General features: G+C 27.0%; 3 protein-coding genes across 4 annotated transcripts; all 3 read right to left on the bottom strand.

The window, feature by feature from the left end:
* Positions 1-3378: 3378 nt before the first annotated feature.
* On the bottom strand, positions 3379-4262 carry LOC125870082 (uncharacterized). Its single transcript, XM_049550445.1, has 3 exons — positions 4097-4262; positions 3486-3628; positions 3379-3414 (listed from the first exon to the last, which is right to left on the bottom strand). Exons 1-3 carry the CDS (start codon positions 4260-4262, stop codon positions 3379-3381), a joined length of 345 nt encoding a protein of 114 aa, XP_049406402.1.
* A 3587-nt stretch (positions 4263-7849) lies between these two features.
* LOC125870718 (universal stress protein PHOS32-like) lies at positions 7850-10349 on the bottom strand. Of its 2 annotated transcripts, none has more exons than XM_049551219.1 (4): positions 10102-10349; positions 8562-8671; positions 8349-8467; positions 7850-8095 (listed from the first exon to the last, which is right to left on the bottom strand). In XM_049551219.1, exons 1-4 carry the CDS (start codon positions 10274-10276, stop codon positions 8005-8007), a joined length of 495 nt encoding a protein of 164 aa, XP_049407176.1. In that variant the 5' UTR covers positions 10277-10349; the 3' UTR covers positions 7850-8004. The 2 variants fall into 2 exon arrangements, with proteins under 2 accessions (XP_049407176.1, XP_049407175.1); XM_049551218.1 differs by lacking the exon at positions 10102-10349 and adding an exon at positions 9137-9425.
* Positions 10350-11619: 1270 nt separating this feature from the next.
* On the bottom strand, positions 11620-13014 carry LOC125870717 (universal stress protein PHOS32-like). Its single transcript, XM_049551217.1, has 4 exons — positions 12719-13014; positions 12520-12629; positions 12291-12409; positions 11620-11732 (listed from the first exon to the last, which is right to left on the bottom strand). Exons 1-4 carry the CDS (start codon positions 12891-12893, stop codon positions 11642-11644), a joined length of 495 nt encoding a protein of 164 aa, XP_049407174.1. The 5' UTR covers positions 12894-13014; the 3' UTR covers positions 11620-11641.
* Positions 13015-14189: the final 1175 nt, after the last annotated feature.

Here is a 14189-nt window from a genome sequence, read left to right as displayed (position 1 = left end):
AAATTGAACCGTTAATGATCAAAAATCGATAAAAAAAATATCTTATTAATTTATTGTTAATTTAGCATATTTTAAAAATCAAAAATTGATAAATCAAATTAATAATAAATAAAATTGAACTGAACCGATCGATACACACCTTACTTAAAATAAAGATGTGTAAACAAGATTTGTCAAGAAGAATGGTCCTTGAATTATTGAGGGGATGGGCCTTAAAGCCTATGGATTGAGATAATATGGGGGACAGTCGTTTATGGTCAATCATCCACATGATCAGATCAGGGGCGAACCCACCTTATACCAAAGGGGTCACCCGATACCGCATCGTTGAAATTTTTTAGTATATATATAAAAGTACAACTATTATTATTGACACTCTTTGAACAAGACAGCTCATTGGCTTGTTGATTTGCACAGCAAGTGCGTCAGCTGTTCCAATAATGCGACTTTTATTTTTATTTTTGGAGCGATTTTAGAAAAGTTTATCAAAATGATTTGAACCTCCAACCTCACAATTTCTATTTAAATTTGCCTAAAATAAACCAATTAAACTAGAATACCACTTATTACCTATTATAGAAATTTTGTTACTTGGTCAAATTGGAATTGGACACAATAATAAGTTATAAAGTAAAATCTAAGTTGAAAAGAAACCTCCAATTTTGCAAATTGCAAGTGTTGCTATGTTGAAAGTTTGATGCTACTGCGGTTTCGCTTAATTGTAAGTTCATGTTTCTATTTATCTCCCATCTTTATAGTTTTAGTTGAATTTTCTTGAATATTTATCAACATATTATAGATTTAATTTCTTGAAATTGTTTAGAGTTATGTAATTTATTTAAATTTGTAATTCAAATCAATTCAATGGAGAGATATTATTCTAAAGTATTTTTGAAGCTTTCAAAATCAAGACTGGTTTACGAAATCAAAGGAATGATGATCTTTTGAGTGGTTGTTTGGGGCCTTAGATAGAGAAAGAAATATTTAGTTACTATCTCCAATGAGACAATTATGAAAACATTTCAAAATATGAAAACTCGTCGGGGAGAATTGTAAAAATTTACTTGATTTATGTTTTATTAGTACATTTTAAATACTAATTTTTATATTAATATAATATTTTTATATCAATTATTTATTATTTATTAAATATCGACACCATTTAAAAAAAATCTCGGATACGCTGCTACTGCACATGACATGTTGAATCTTGATCTTACCTAGAACTTGTCAAAGAGTTAAAAATTGTTTATGCGATCTTAGGAATTTTAATTAAGAAGAGTGAAACAACTTTCTTTTTCTAAAAGTAAAAGGTCAAAAATGTACGTTGACAAAATGAAACCATCTTGTCCACAAAAGAATCTAGGGTCAAAAACGCCTTTCATTTTCACCTCATCTTTTGACCCTTCAAACTTTTGAAGTGGGTAAAAAAAATAGAGTAGTGCTAAATGGCAAGACACTTTTTTGGCATGAATTGGCAAGACACGGAAAAATGACCAAATAGCCCTTAGGTGACAAAACTACTTGTGGTTTTCCCTCCAAAATAGAAAACCACTCTTTGACTTCTTCTTTCTTATTTTCTCTCTCTCTTACTTTACTCATTTTTTTTTCTTTACTTCACTCATTAGTTTTATTTTATTTTGTTGTTAGATTTATATTATTTTATTTTGTTGACATGTACCGTAACTAATTGTATTATCCAATTATTGATTATGCTTATATAATCGCATTTAATTGACTTGTATTTGTGAGAGAGCATAACTCATATAATACTATATCTATTACATTTATTTCATCATAATGATTCGACTTATAATAGTGAAAAATCTTCAATTTTTGTGAAACAATTCAAATATAAACTTTTACAATCATATTTATCAAAGTAATATAAAATTAAAAATTATTTAAGTACTAATAGACATTGATTTTTTAGGATAAATTTTTACATTCTATTATTTTATTAATAAATGGTCCGTAATGATTTTACGTATAACCCTCTTCAAAACTAAAAAAAAAAATTGTTCTCTTTGTTTGTATTCATGTGTTTCTCTTTATAATAATCAAATTTTATTGCATTTACTTCGTAGTTTAATTTATAGTTTTATTTTGATAATGTTGATAGTGCTTTTTCTTGTTGATATGACTCGTAATTTTATTGATTATTTTTATTTAAATCAAATATTAACAAGACCTCTTAATATATCATCATTAAATAATAAAATCATTGGAAATAATTTATCATATTTCTTTAAAATGATTAAATTCTTAGATAATGTGTAATTTGTTTTTTTTTTAAGGATCCTATATAGATGTACCCTATAAAAATTTTATAGTATCGTATATTTTTGAGAAGTCCACAAAAATTAAATAGCAAGAAAAATAAAAAAGGTTAAAGTGATGAAAAAATTTCACCTAGCTTGAATTTCAAGAATAAAATATCATATAAATTGACGGAAAGAATATGTATTTATATAGGTATTTATGGATGCTTTCCTTTTTTTAATTTCATGAAATTAGTATAAAAACTTATGTAATTTAAAATTTATAAATTTTATTTACACTTACAAAAAGAAAAAAAATGTTATAATAAAAAAAATTGTAATTAATTATATTTTGTAAATTAACAAATAATTTTATCTAACTATTTTTAGTAATATAAATAATTAATTTTAAAATGTTAGAAATTGAATGAATATTTTCTTTTTGGATTTCATATTTTTATATTTTCCATGAATAAAATTATACAAGTATGGAAGTAGAGAAATTTGAAACATTAATTTGACAAGAAAAGTCAAAGAAAAAGAAGTAAAAAAAAAGTAGGAAAGAGAAAAAAAACGTTTAAGAAGAGAGAGAAATTCATTTTCTGAAATGGGACCCAACACTTTCCACGTGGCACAATATAAGTGGAGCCGATGGTCAGTCAAAAGTGGTTTTACTTTTGAGGGTAATTTAGGTACACTAAATAAATGAATTTACCCAAACACCCTTAACTTTTCATCGAAATTACGAAAATACTTTGACTTTTGTTGCTCATGTCATTTCGTGTCAAAAATCTGTCTTGCCAATTATATTTTTCCAAAAAAATATTTGTACCTAATGTTTATTCCAAATTATATTGTTTTATCAATGATTGAGTTAAAAAATAAAATTAGAATGTATATTAGGGTGTGAGTGAGTTTTCATGCTCTAAATGATCGTGTCTCAGCCATATACCTTGATTAATCCATGAGATATTTGTCATCTTGTAATGGTAGGATAAAAATAATAATTATATCTAAACAATGGTATAATTCTTCACTACAAAAGCGGAAATAACATAAATTAAGGACGAATATAATTAAGAAGCACAAGGGGTCGATAGCATAGAAAATCATCAACCTAATTCTCATCAGTAATCGGTACCAGAAACAGGATCTGTCTCATTTAGCATTAGAAGTATGGAAATTATCATCATGAAAAGGGTAGATGAGTTATTGAAAATTAACCTGTTTTTGCTTAGTAGCAGTATCAAGCATATCAAGAAGTTCAATGTCAGTCTCCACATCATAGTAGTGTGACACCTCAGCCTCCCTAAACTCCACCAAAAGCTTATCCAAACAAAACAAAATTAAATTATTAACATCCTGATCTAGTGACAAAGCTAGAATTCTTATTAATGGATTTAAAATATGAAAAAATAAATATATAAAAAAATCAGTTCAGCTAAAAAATAACTATACATAACAAGTACGTGTTAATTCAAACATGGGCAGACAGAGAAAAAGGGGTTTCTCGATTTTGAAACTCTTTAATGAAAATTCTAAACAACAAATTCAAATCCATAAAAATTAAAAGAAGTATTTTCTCTGTTCCAATTTATATGACTTACTTTCTTTTTTAGTCAGTCCCAAAAAAAAATGACACATTTCTATATTAAGTAATAATTTAACTATAAAATATTTATTTTACCCTTAATGAAATGATTTACAGTCACACAAATTTCTATCATTCATTTTGGATCACAAATTTTGAAAGTCTTCCTTTTTTTTCTTAAATTTCGTATCGAGTCAAATTATCTCACATAAAATGGGACGGAGGGAGTAAGATTTAGACTTACGAGAGCCAGATTGAGCCCAGAGTTGATGTCTAGAGTCATAATTCTTGACGTGGATGATGTAAAAGGTGTCACCTTTATCTGCCAAGTTATTAATTGCCCATTTCGAAGCTGCTTTGCTGCTCTTTGAGAAATCCATTCCAATACCAATTCTCTTGTTTTCCGCCATTTTTGCTTCTTGATTTTTCTTCTCCTTTTTTTGTGTGTGGAAACTTAAAAGCTATATTGTATGAGGTGTTACGCTACTTTTTCAAATGATGTGATACGGTTTGGATAAGGAGAATCAAAAATATTCAACTTCCACTATAAATTCAAATATGGAATCTTTAAATAGGTCTGATTATTTTGAAAATTAAAAATGAAAAAAACTAATTATCGAAGTGAGAAATAATATCTAGAAGTTGAAGTTTTATTTTTCATGAAATCAATTAGAGTCATTTTTAATTTTTTTTGATGAGTAATTTTAAAAAAAAATTAAAAAAAGTGATTTTTTTTAAATTTTATTTTAGAAATTACTAAAAAATATTTGAAAAAAAAATGAAAATTTTATGACTAGACATATTTTCTTAAGTTAAACTCTAAAAACGATTTTTTTAAAAAAAAAAGTTAAATACCATCATAAATTTTTAGAAATTATATTCACATATTTTAAAACTATATAAATATATTGTTTAAAACATTTAAACTATATAAAAGCTTATTCGAAATCTTTAAAAATAGCACATAAATTAAAACGAATAGAATATATAAAGCAGGATTGATTTGGGCAAAGATAATTTAAGATATTGTTATTTTAGTGCCACTTTGTCTTCTACCCAAAAGTTTATGGATGGACAAATTATTTTCCCTGTTATTGAAAGATATTTATTCCCATAGCTGTTTTTTTTGGACCTAAGTGGGGGCAAATATACCCCGTATTATAGGAAATAGTTTGACTGATAAAGGGTATATTCGACCCAAAATATAATGAGAGGGGCATATTTGGTCCAAAAGTATAACGAAGGGTATCTTATCTTTCGTAATCGATAAGATAGGTTCATGATTACGATTGATTACGAAAAAATGCTTCTTAAATATAAATTTTATCAGTTTGACTTTTAGGTTCTTAATATGAACCATTAAATTTAAAAAATTATAGGTCCAAAATATATAATACTTCTAGTTTTAAATTTTAATATACACATTTGATTTAATTATATAAAAAAAAATTACAGTGCTAAATTTTTTAGGAATTTTCAATGTAACACACTTGAAAATTTAAAGAAAAAAAAACAAAAAGAAAATTAGTTGCAGCGCCAAAAGTGTAACCGATAACCACTTGGAGAGGTGTTACTCAAAATAAAAGATAGATATAACATTTAAATTTTTATTCACTTAGAGAGGTGCACCCGATCATCATCATATTATTATATGATACTTTGAACGTGGATTCAAACATCTATACTTAAATAGTTTTACAAAAATATAACATTATTATATATGATCTAGAGAGGGAAGCATGGGTTCACGTGAACCCACGGCACCCCTCTAGATACGCCCCTGCTAATGTACACCAATACTATGCTTGTACCGGACAATTATAATGAAAAAGAGCTTTGTAGTTTTTTCAACATTATGAAGAGCAAGAATTTTTATTTTTTAAAATGTCATCCATTTGATGACATTTAAAAAAATATTATACTAGTGAATAGTTATTTAACAATATTATGTCTTCATCATATAAGACAAAATATATATATATATATAAAATATTTATACAATATAAATACATTACAAAAAGATATTTGAGTCATTAGCTGAAAAAGAATGTGTTGGGTTGGGTGACACATTTATGTAAGCATCCTTAGGATATTTGCATTTAATGATTTGACTGATCACTTATCAAATTTTAAATATACTAATTCGCTATCCAACTAATCAAATATCAGTAGATTGGTATAAGTTTAGTGGTTAGAGGTTGGTTTGTCGGGTTAACCAACAAAGTTGCATTTATGCACAATGATATATTTCTTTTTTGTGATTTGACCAAAGAAGAAATATATATATGTGTATGTTGGTTTTTTTTTTTTTTCCCCTTGTAATTGTTGATCTTGCAATGGTGAAATGAGAATAATCTAGATGGGCCTAAAGCCCATGGATTGAGAATACTTGCTACATTTTCACCATTTGGTGTGATATAGTATTTTATAAGATTGAGCTTCTTTTGTTCTTGATGATTTCATAGCTTTAAGGTGATTTATGTCCAGATAGATTTGATAAAATTATCTACCTGAGCATAAATGAGTGGACGCCTTTTATAAAATATTTGGATCATCGTTCTAAAACATTCATGAGATTTAAGGTGTGTATATGATTATTAAAGTACTTTGTTAATATATTGCGGAATTTGCATAATATTAAGGATATGATTTGTGTTGTGGTGATGTCAACGTGTATCCATATAGTTCAAGTGTATTTCATTTTGTGAATATTTATTATTTTCTTATTTCACTAGGTGTCAATTCAAAATAGAAGATATTGATCATTAAGTACATATTTCATTCTTGTCTAGATATTATAAGTATTCTTTTGTATTTGTATTTGAGGGGTTTGTTGGTATTTTTGTTAATGGATGGTGATGCAAAATTAAATATTCATTCTCCTGAATTAATTAGGTTCATTTTTTGAAAATTAAATTTGGAATTTAGTTAAGGTTCATGCCCCTATTTAATTAGATTATTTTCTAAAATTAAGGTTAGTCAAGTTTTTTTTTTCTGCGATCTAAGAATCTGCATCCTTGTCAGATCGAAATTGCTTACACAATATTTGTTACAATTTATGTAACTATTTTTACTTTTGATTCAATATTATTATTATACTCTCTCATTTGTTTTTATTTGTTATATTTGAACTTGACATATTCATTAAGAAAAATAATAATTTGAGATGACTATTTCTCATACTGTTTTTATTATATGATATTTAATATTAAATCCTATAAATAAAAAAATAAATAATTAATGCTAAGAATAAAACATAAAAAATAATATATATTTTTCTTCATATATTAAAAATGACTTCATATATTTATATCCAACCATTAACATATAATAAGTTATCATGTGTAATAATAAATACAGAAGACATGTTAATTAAGATCTGTGATTTTCATAATATTTTCTCATTCTATACCAGGATAATTTAATTAAAAACTGATCATATGTAACTGCTAGCCATGTGGGGTAGTTATATCATCAACTTGGTACATTAATTCAAACAAGTTGGTGTAGATTGGATCTTGACTCATAAATATATTTTTTTCTAGTACTATATGATAAAAATTAAAGATTAAAAAATTGAATCTTGATCTTACCTAGAATTTATCAAAGAGTTGAAAACTGGTTATGTGAACTTAGGAATTCTAACCAAGAAGTGTAAAATAACATTTTTTTTCCTAAAAGTAAAAGGTCAAAAATGTCCATTGACAAAATAAAACCCTCTTGTCCAAAAAGCAACTAGGGTCAAATTTGATTTTCAACTTTGTAAATGGTCTAATGGATGAAAAAATTGTTTGATTTCTCATACAAAGGGCCATCTTTTGAGTTTTCACTTAAAACTTTTAAGATGGATTACTTTAAAACATGTGTCTTATACTAAAGAGTTTTATTACTAATAGATATAAATATCAAACGTGAGTTAGTTTTTATGTTTTAAATGATCGTATTTTAGCTATATACCTCAACTAATTCACGAGATATTTGTCACCTCGCAACAATATAAATATAAAAGATAATTCTATCCAAAAGGGATCCGTCTCATTTGGTATTTGAAAGTAAAGAAATTGTCATCATAGGAGAAATTACATGTAAAATCCTTAATCTTATTCGAAAATGGTATCATAATAAGTTCATATTTAAGCAAACGAAACCTGATCACTTCTTGTGAAAATCTGGATCCTTAACAACAGTCACAGGGCAGGTCGCAACAGACAATACATAATTTGTCACACTTCCCAAGAATATCCTGTTTTATCAAGAGATAAATATCCAAATGTTAATGACAATACACATTAATATTTTGTAATGACCCAAACAAAATTGAACCTAGATTTGAAATAAGGTAAAGATATGACACGTAGAACTCCCTCGACCCTCAAAGCTAACTTGTGATGGAAAATTTGTCCAAATTTATATAAATAAATTAATCGTCGGTATATCGATAATCAATGCAGAACTCTAACTCCGATAATAGAAAGATGTCCATTGAAAAGAATTACCTTTGGATGGTACTGAGTCCTCTGCTACCCATAACCAAAGAATTCAACTTCAGATCTTCAACAGCTTCACATAGTTTCTCCCTAGCATCTCCCCAATATAGTTTGATAACAATTTTTATCTATACAAAATTTAAACCAAAAGAATTCAGGAAATTAATAATTATCAACAAAAATAAATAAATGAAAATGGTAGATGATTTATTGAAAATTAACCTCTTTCTGCCTAGAAGCAGTATCAAGCAAATCAAGAAGTTCAATATCAGTCTCCACATCGTATTTATGCAACACCTCAGCCTCCCTAAACTCCACCAATGGAATTAAAGCTAATCCAAACAAAATCAAACTATTAACATCCCGATCCGATCTAGTGGCGAAGCCATGATTTTCATGAACGAATTAAAAAAAAAAAAATACAAAGAAATCGAAAAGGTTTAACGTGAAGGTTAACGTGGTTTGAATTAGAATGATCATACGTCCACCAAAGAGCAGTGTTCGGTATATTAACAAAGAAAGGGAAGAGATCTCAAATACATCTAAGAGAATTGCTCTACTAATTCTCTGCTCTTCTAATATATTTTGCTATGAGTTTAGAATAATTTCAACTATGAAGAATGATTATCCTTTTAGGTGGTCTTCCACAAATTTTAGCTTGATCTCCAAATTTAATTCCTAACCAAGAAAATTGACACATAAAATTTTCTTCGAATTTGATCCCACAGGGACCAAACCAACTCTTTCATATATAATTTTCTATCGAAGAGATTCAAATAAGAAAGATATATGCTTACGTGAACCAGATTGAGCCCATAACTTATTACGTGACTCATCAGAAGAATGAGTCTTGATGTGAATGATGTAAAAAGTGTCATCTTTATCAGCCAAGTTATCAATTGCCCATTTCAAAGCTGTTTTGCTGCTCTTTGAAAAATCCATTGCAACACCAATTGTCCTGTCTTTCACCATTTTTGCTTCTTCTTCTTCTCTGTTTTTGTAGTATACTTTAATTAAAAAGGAGTAAAAAGAGATACAGAGCACCTTATTGTGTGTGAAAACTAAAAGCAGACAAGTATAAGATACGCGTTAACGCAAAAAGGATAATCCATACTTTTTTTAATTTATATAACACGGTTTGAATTTCCAAGTCAGTCATATAGCATATTTTACTTTTTCGACATAAAATCTTTAAATATAACATTTGATTATATTTATTATAAAAATAGAATAAATGGGAGTAGTTTTTATTTTTTTAAAAAAATAATATATATATATATATATATAATATATTTAATTTACGGTTCAAAATATTTTAGTGTCGCGTACCCAAAAGTTTATGGATGGACAAATTATTGTTCTTGTTGTTGAAAGATATTTATTCCTATAGCTGTTTGGACCTAAGTGGGAGCAAGGTGGTGAAAAACAAAAAGTTTATGGATTTTTATAGTTATACTAGTAAAGAAAGCCCGGGTGCTGCCCGGGCCCAACATTAATAAAGTTATANATCTAAGAGAATTGCTCTACTAATTCTCTGCTCTTCTAATATATTTTGCTATGAGTTTAGAATAATTTCAACTATGAAGAATGATTATCCTTTTAGGTGGTCTTCCACAAATTTTAGCTTGATCTCCAAATTTAATTCCTAACCAAGAAAATTGACACATAAAATTTTCTTGGAATTTGATCCCACAGGGACCAAACCAACTCTTTCATATAATTTTCTATCGAAGAGATTCAAATAAAAAAGATTTAGACTTACGTGAACCAGATTGAGCCCATAACTTATTACGTGATTCATCAGAAGAATGAGTCTTGATGTGAATGATATAAAAAGTATCATCTTTATCAGCCAAGTTATCAATTGCCCATTTCAAAGCTGTTTTGCTACTCTTTGAGAAATCCATTGCAACACCAATTGTCCTGTCTTTCACCATTTTTGCTTCTTGATTTTTCTTCTTCTTCTTCTTCTCTGTTTTTGTAGTATACTTTATTAAAAAGGAGTAAAAAGAGATACAGAGCACCTTATTGTGTGTGAACACCAAAAGCAGACAAGTATAAGATACGCGTTAACGCAAAAAAGATAATCCTACTTTTTTAAATTTATGTAACACGGTTTGAATTTCCAGAGTCACACATATAGCATATTTTACTTTATCAATCAATAAATTCTGACATAAAATCTTTAAATATAATATTTGACTATAATTATTATAAAAATAGAAAAATTGTAGTTTTTATTTAAAATATATATATTCAATATTATATTTAATTTACGGTTCAAAATATTTTAGTGTCGCGTACCCAAAAGTTTATGGATGGACAAATTATTGTCCTTGTTGTGGAAATATATTTATTCCTATAGTTGTTTGGACCTAAGTGTGGGGGGCAAGGTGGTAAAAATAAAAATATTTATGGATTTTTATAGTTGTTTTAAATTAATATATATGTATTATAATAATTATGTTTATTAAATAATATTTAGAATTAATTAGAAATTTTATAACAGATATGTATAGAATTTGAGCAAAATTCCGTTAACTATTTAATTAACAATTTATATAGGTTTATTCAAATCTACGAACTTTTGAGGCAAAGTATATGTGCTATAAGGCTTATTCTTCAAGTAAATATAATATTTTGGATTTCATTAAATTAAATAAGTTGTGATAAAATATTGAATTCGAATTTGTGAGCTTCAAATTCTAAATCCGTCTAATATCAAATCACATTAGTTAAACATTGTTAAGTAATATATTGATGTTAAATATAAAATAATTTTAATTAAATTTTAAAAAAAATTAGTGTAAACAAGTGTGTATAAGTTTTAATGTTCGAGTTATAAATGTTCCTCAATGAATAATGTTTGTTATTTTGTTAATTATGATAATATTTTTTTCGATTGACAACCTAACATGCATCTTGATCATTTCATTTGATATGCATACATCAATACTACGTTAGTATCGAACAATTATATTGGAAAAGAGCCTTTATAGTTTCTTCTTGTAGATTTTTGAACATCATACTAAGAAGAGCAAGATTTTTTTTAAAAATGTCATCTATTTGATGAGAATATCGAAAAAATTGAATAGTTAAAGTTGAAGTTACCACTTTGACAAGAGAATTCAAAACTCAATATGAGACTTTCATCTCACACGACTACAAACAAGATAGAACGAAAGATAAGATAGATCAAACAAATAAGAATAAATCATCAATTTTTCATTAGTTACTAAAATGAAAAACAGAAAAATAAAAACATTTTATAGTTTTCATCTTATTTAATCTAGAATTCTTCATCAGTGCTTGTGGAAATCAGGATCCTTGACTACAGTGACAGGGCAGGTCGCATGAGACATTACATAGTTGGTCACACTTCCCATAAATATCCTGTTTTAACCAAGAAATTAAAATATTAATGGCAAGGCATATTTACTTGAATGAGAAAACAGACAAAAGTCCAAATTTTACCAAGTAACTATACCAATAAATTCAGTGTAATCATATAAACGAATTTTACCTGATTAAGGGAAAATTTACACGGTGCACATAAATTCAAGATCTCTCTGATAAACTAGATATTTTATATACATATTTTTTAGATTAATCTAATTATCTACCGATACACATGCTACAAAAGTCCTGAATGGTGTGCTTGGTTGAATTCCTACTTATTTATCTTAAGGAAATACATATTTTTCTTAATTGCTAAAGAAATACAAATCAGTTGATACGTTCTTTTTATGTTTTGTTTCCACCTAACTCCCACCCCATAGGGTTGATAGATTGTTTCCGATTGATTCTTGACCATTCTTATTTTTTATTTAGATTTAAAATCAATAATATGAGCAAGCTTACATAAGCAGAGTTTAAATTTTACCAAGTAAATTTTAATTTAAAAAAAAAAGAGTTGAAATTATGAAGAGAGCAATTAATTAAAGAAGGTACCTTTGGAGGGTAGTAAGGCCTCTACTACCCATAACCAAACAATTCAACTTCAGATCTTCAACAGCTTCACACAATCTCTCCCTTGCATCTCCCCAATATAGTTTGGTCACAACTTTTATCTATACAATAATCAATAAAAAATAATTAAACAAAACTAAAATTATTAAAAAAAAAAATTGAAAAAATATAAATAAATTGAAAAGGGGTGGATGATAAGATGTATAATAACCTCTTTCTGCCTAGAAGCAGTATCAAGCATATCAAGAAGTTCAATATCAATCTCCACACCATATTTCTCTAATACTTCTGGCTCCCTAAACTCCGCCAACGGAATCAAAGCTAATAGACAAGATCAATTAATTGTTATAGACTGTCAGTGTATATAAGTTAAATCTTTTTTTTAAAAAAAGGTTGAATGTGCAACTTACGTGAACCAGATTGAGCCCATAACTTATTACGTGACTCATCAGAAGAATGAGTCTTGATGTGAATGATGTAAAAAGTATCATCTTTATCAGCCAAGTTATCAATTGCCCATTTCAAAGCTGTTTTGCTACTCTTTGAGAAATCCATTGCCACACCAATTGTCCTGTCTTTCACCATTCTTTTGTTTTTGTTTAGTGATGATTTTCTCTATATTGTTGTTATAAAAGAGATGCAAATTAAATACTTTGTTCTTGCGTGTGCAAAATGAAAGCAAAAAAGGCACAAAAAAGGGGAAAAGGTATAAATGATGGTTTGGTTTAGACAGCTATTTAAGGTTACCTAAGTCTTCTTTCGTTTTCAAATATGTGCTAACGATTTACATGTGAACAAATATTATTATACCCCACTTGTGCATTATAGACTTACAATAATTGACTAATATATAGAGACATATTATATATATGTATATGTATATACTAGATATTTTTAATCGATATTCGATGACTTGATTAATTAAGCGTAGGTCATGTAGCTAGGAAGTAACTTCCTAATTAATTAGCCGCATGAAGTGATGAAAGTGAATTCTTCGTTAAAGTTATTTATTTCTTTTGTTTTAGCTTGAAGGATTCATTAACTCAAAAAGAAAAACTAGAAATAAACACAAAATTATTTATTTTAACTTCTATATGTATTCAAATAAAATACTAAATCAATTTAATACGTCTAATTTTGCTTTCTTAAAAAGGAATATCACATTTTTTTTGTGCCTTAACGAGCAATTATGTTGCGTTATTAATGAAATTACTATTATCATCATCAATTTTAGTAATAAAGTAAAGGTAAAAGTTCACGTACCTTCCCTAAAATATGTGGTTCATGACTAAAAGCTCATTCTTCCATTACTTATTGAGACAAAAATTATTATTCTAATCTTAAATGGATAAGTTTGACAACCAATTCTTCTTTATTTATGTGCCAATTGATCTTAGTTTGATATATACTATTTTATAAAAGGAAAATCTTTTGGCCAGAAAATTTGGTCAGAATTTGGTAAGAATGGTAAAATAATATATTTTACACTATATTATTTTACTTTTTTGAATATTTTTACCCTTTTAACTTTAATATCTTTTAATTAAAAATAAAAAAAAAAGATCAATTTATTTTAAAATAAAAAAGATATTATTGACTTTTTAAATTTCTGGTCATTTAGCATTACCCTTTAGAGAATTTTTTTTTATATATTTAGAATAGGTTCAAAATAGTCTCTTAAATAAATTTCTGAATAATTTTAATTTTTTAAATTTGTCAAAATGAATAAATTTGTTTTTTTGCTCCATCAAATAATTCACCAACTCTTTATATATATATATATATATATATAAAGATGAAACTTGAAGAGGAGTTTTAAGTAACTGACAAAGTTACTATCATGTGATCAATAGATCACATATTCAAGTCGCAAAATAAAAT

Source organism: Solanum stenotomum, chromosome 7, assembly GCF_019186545.1.
Source record: "Solanum stenotomum isolate F172 chromosome 7, ASM1918654v1, whole genome shotgun sequence".
In the NCBI taxonomy this organism is placed as follows: Eukaryota; Viridiplantae; Streptophyta; class Magnoliopsida; order Solanales; family Solanaceae; genus Solanum; species Solanum stenotomum.
Note: the sequence above shows the minus strand (reverse complement) of the source record. Positions and strands in the feature narration are given on the sequence as shown.

Bases quoted from the DNA above. Each gene is read 5' to 3' on its own strand.
- LOC125870718 (XM_049551219.1), bottom strand. From the start codon at position 10,276: ATGGTGAAAGACAGGACAATTGGTGTTGCAATGGATTTCTCAAAGAGT. The intron at 8,672-10,101 runs GTAAGTCTAAAT...TGTTTGGATTAG, and splicing joins ATGGGCTCAATCTGGTTCAC to CTTTAATTCCATTGGTGGAG. The intron at 8,468-8,561 runs GTTAATTTTCAA...AATTTTGTATAG, and splicing joins CTGCTTCTAGGCAGAAAGAG to ATAAAAATTGTTATCAAACT.
- LOC125870717 (XM_049551217.1), bottom strand. From the start codon at position 12,893: ATGGTGAAAGACAGGACAATTGGTGTGGCAATGGATTTCTCAAAGAGT. The intron at 12,410-12,519 runs GTTATTATACAT...ATTATTGTATAG, and splicing joins CTGCTTCTAGGCAGAAAGAG to ATAAAAGTTGTGACCAAACT. The intron at 11,733-12,290 runs GTACCTTCTTTA...TGGTTAAAACAG, and splicing joins GGCCTTACTACCCTCCAAAG to GATATTTATGGGAAGTGTGA.
- LOC125870082 (XM_049550445.1), bottom strand. From the start codon at position 4,262: ATGGCGGAAAACAAGAGAATTGGTATTGGAATGGATTTCTCAAAGAGC. The intron at 3,629-4,096 runs GTAAGTCTAAAT...CTTTGTCACTAG, and splicing joins CTGGGCTCAATCTGGCTCTC to ATCAGGATGTTAATAATTTA. The intron at 3,415-3,485 runs GTTAATTTTCAA...TAAATGAGACAG, and splicing joins CTGCTACTAAGCAAAAACAG to ATCCTGTTTCTGGTACCGAT.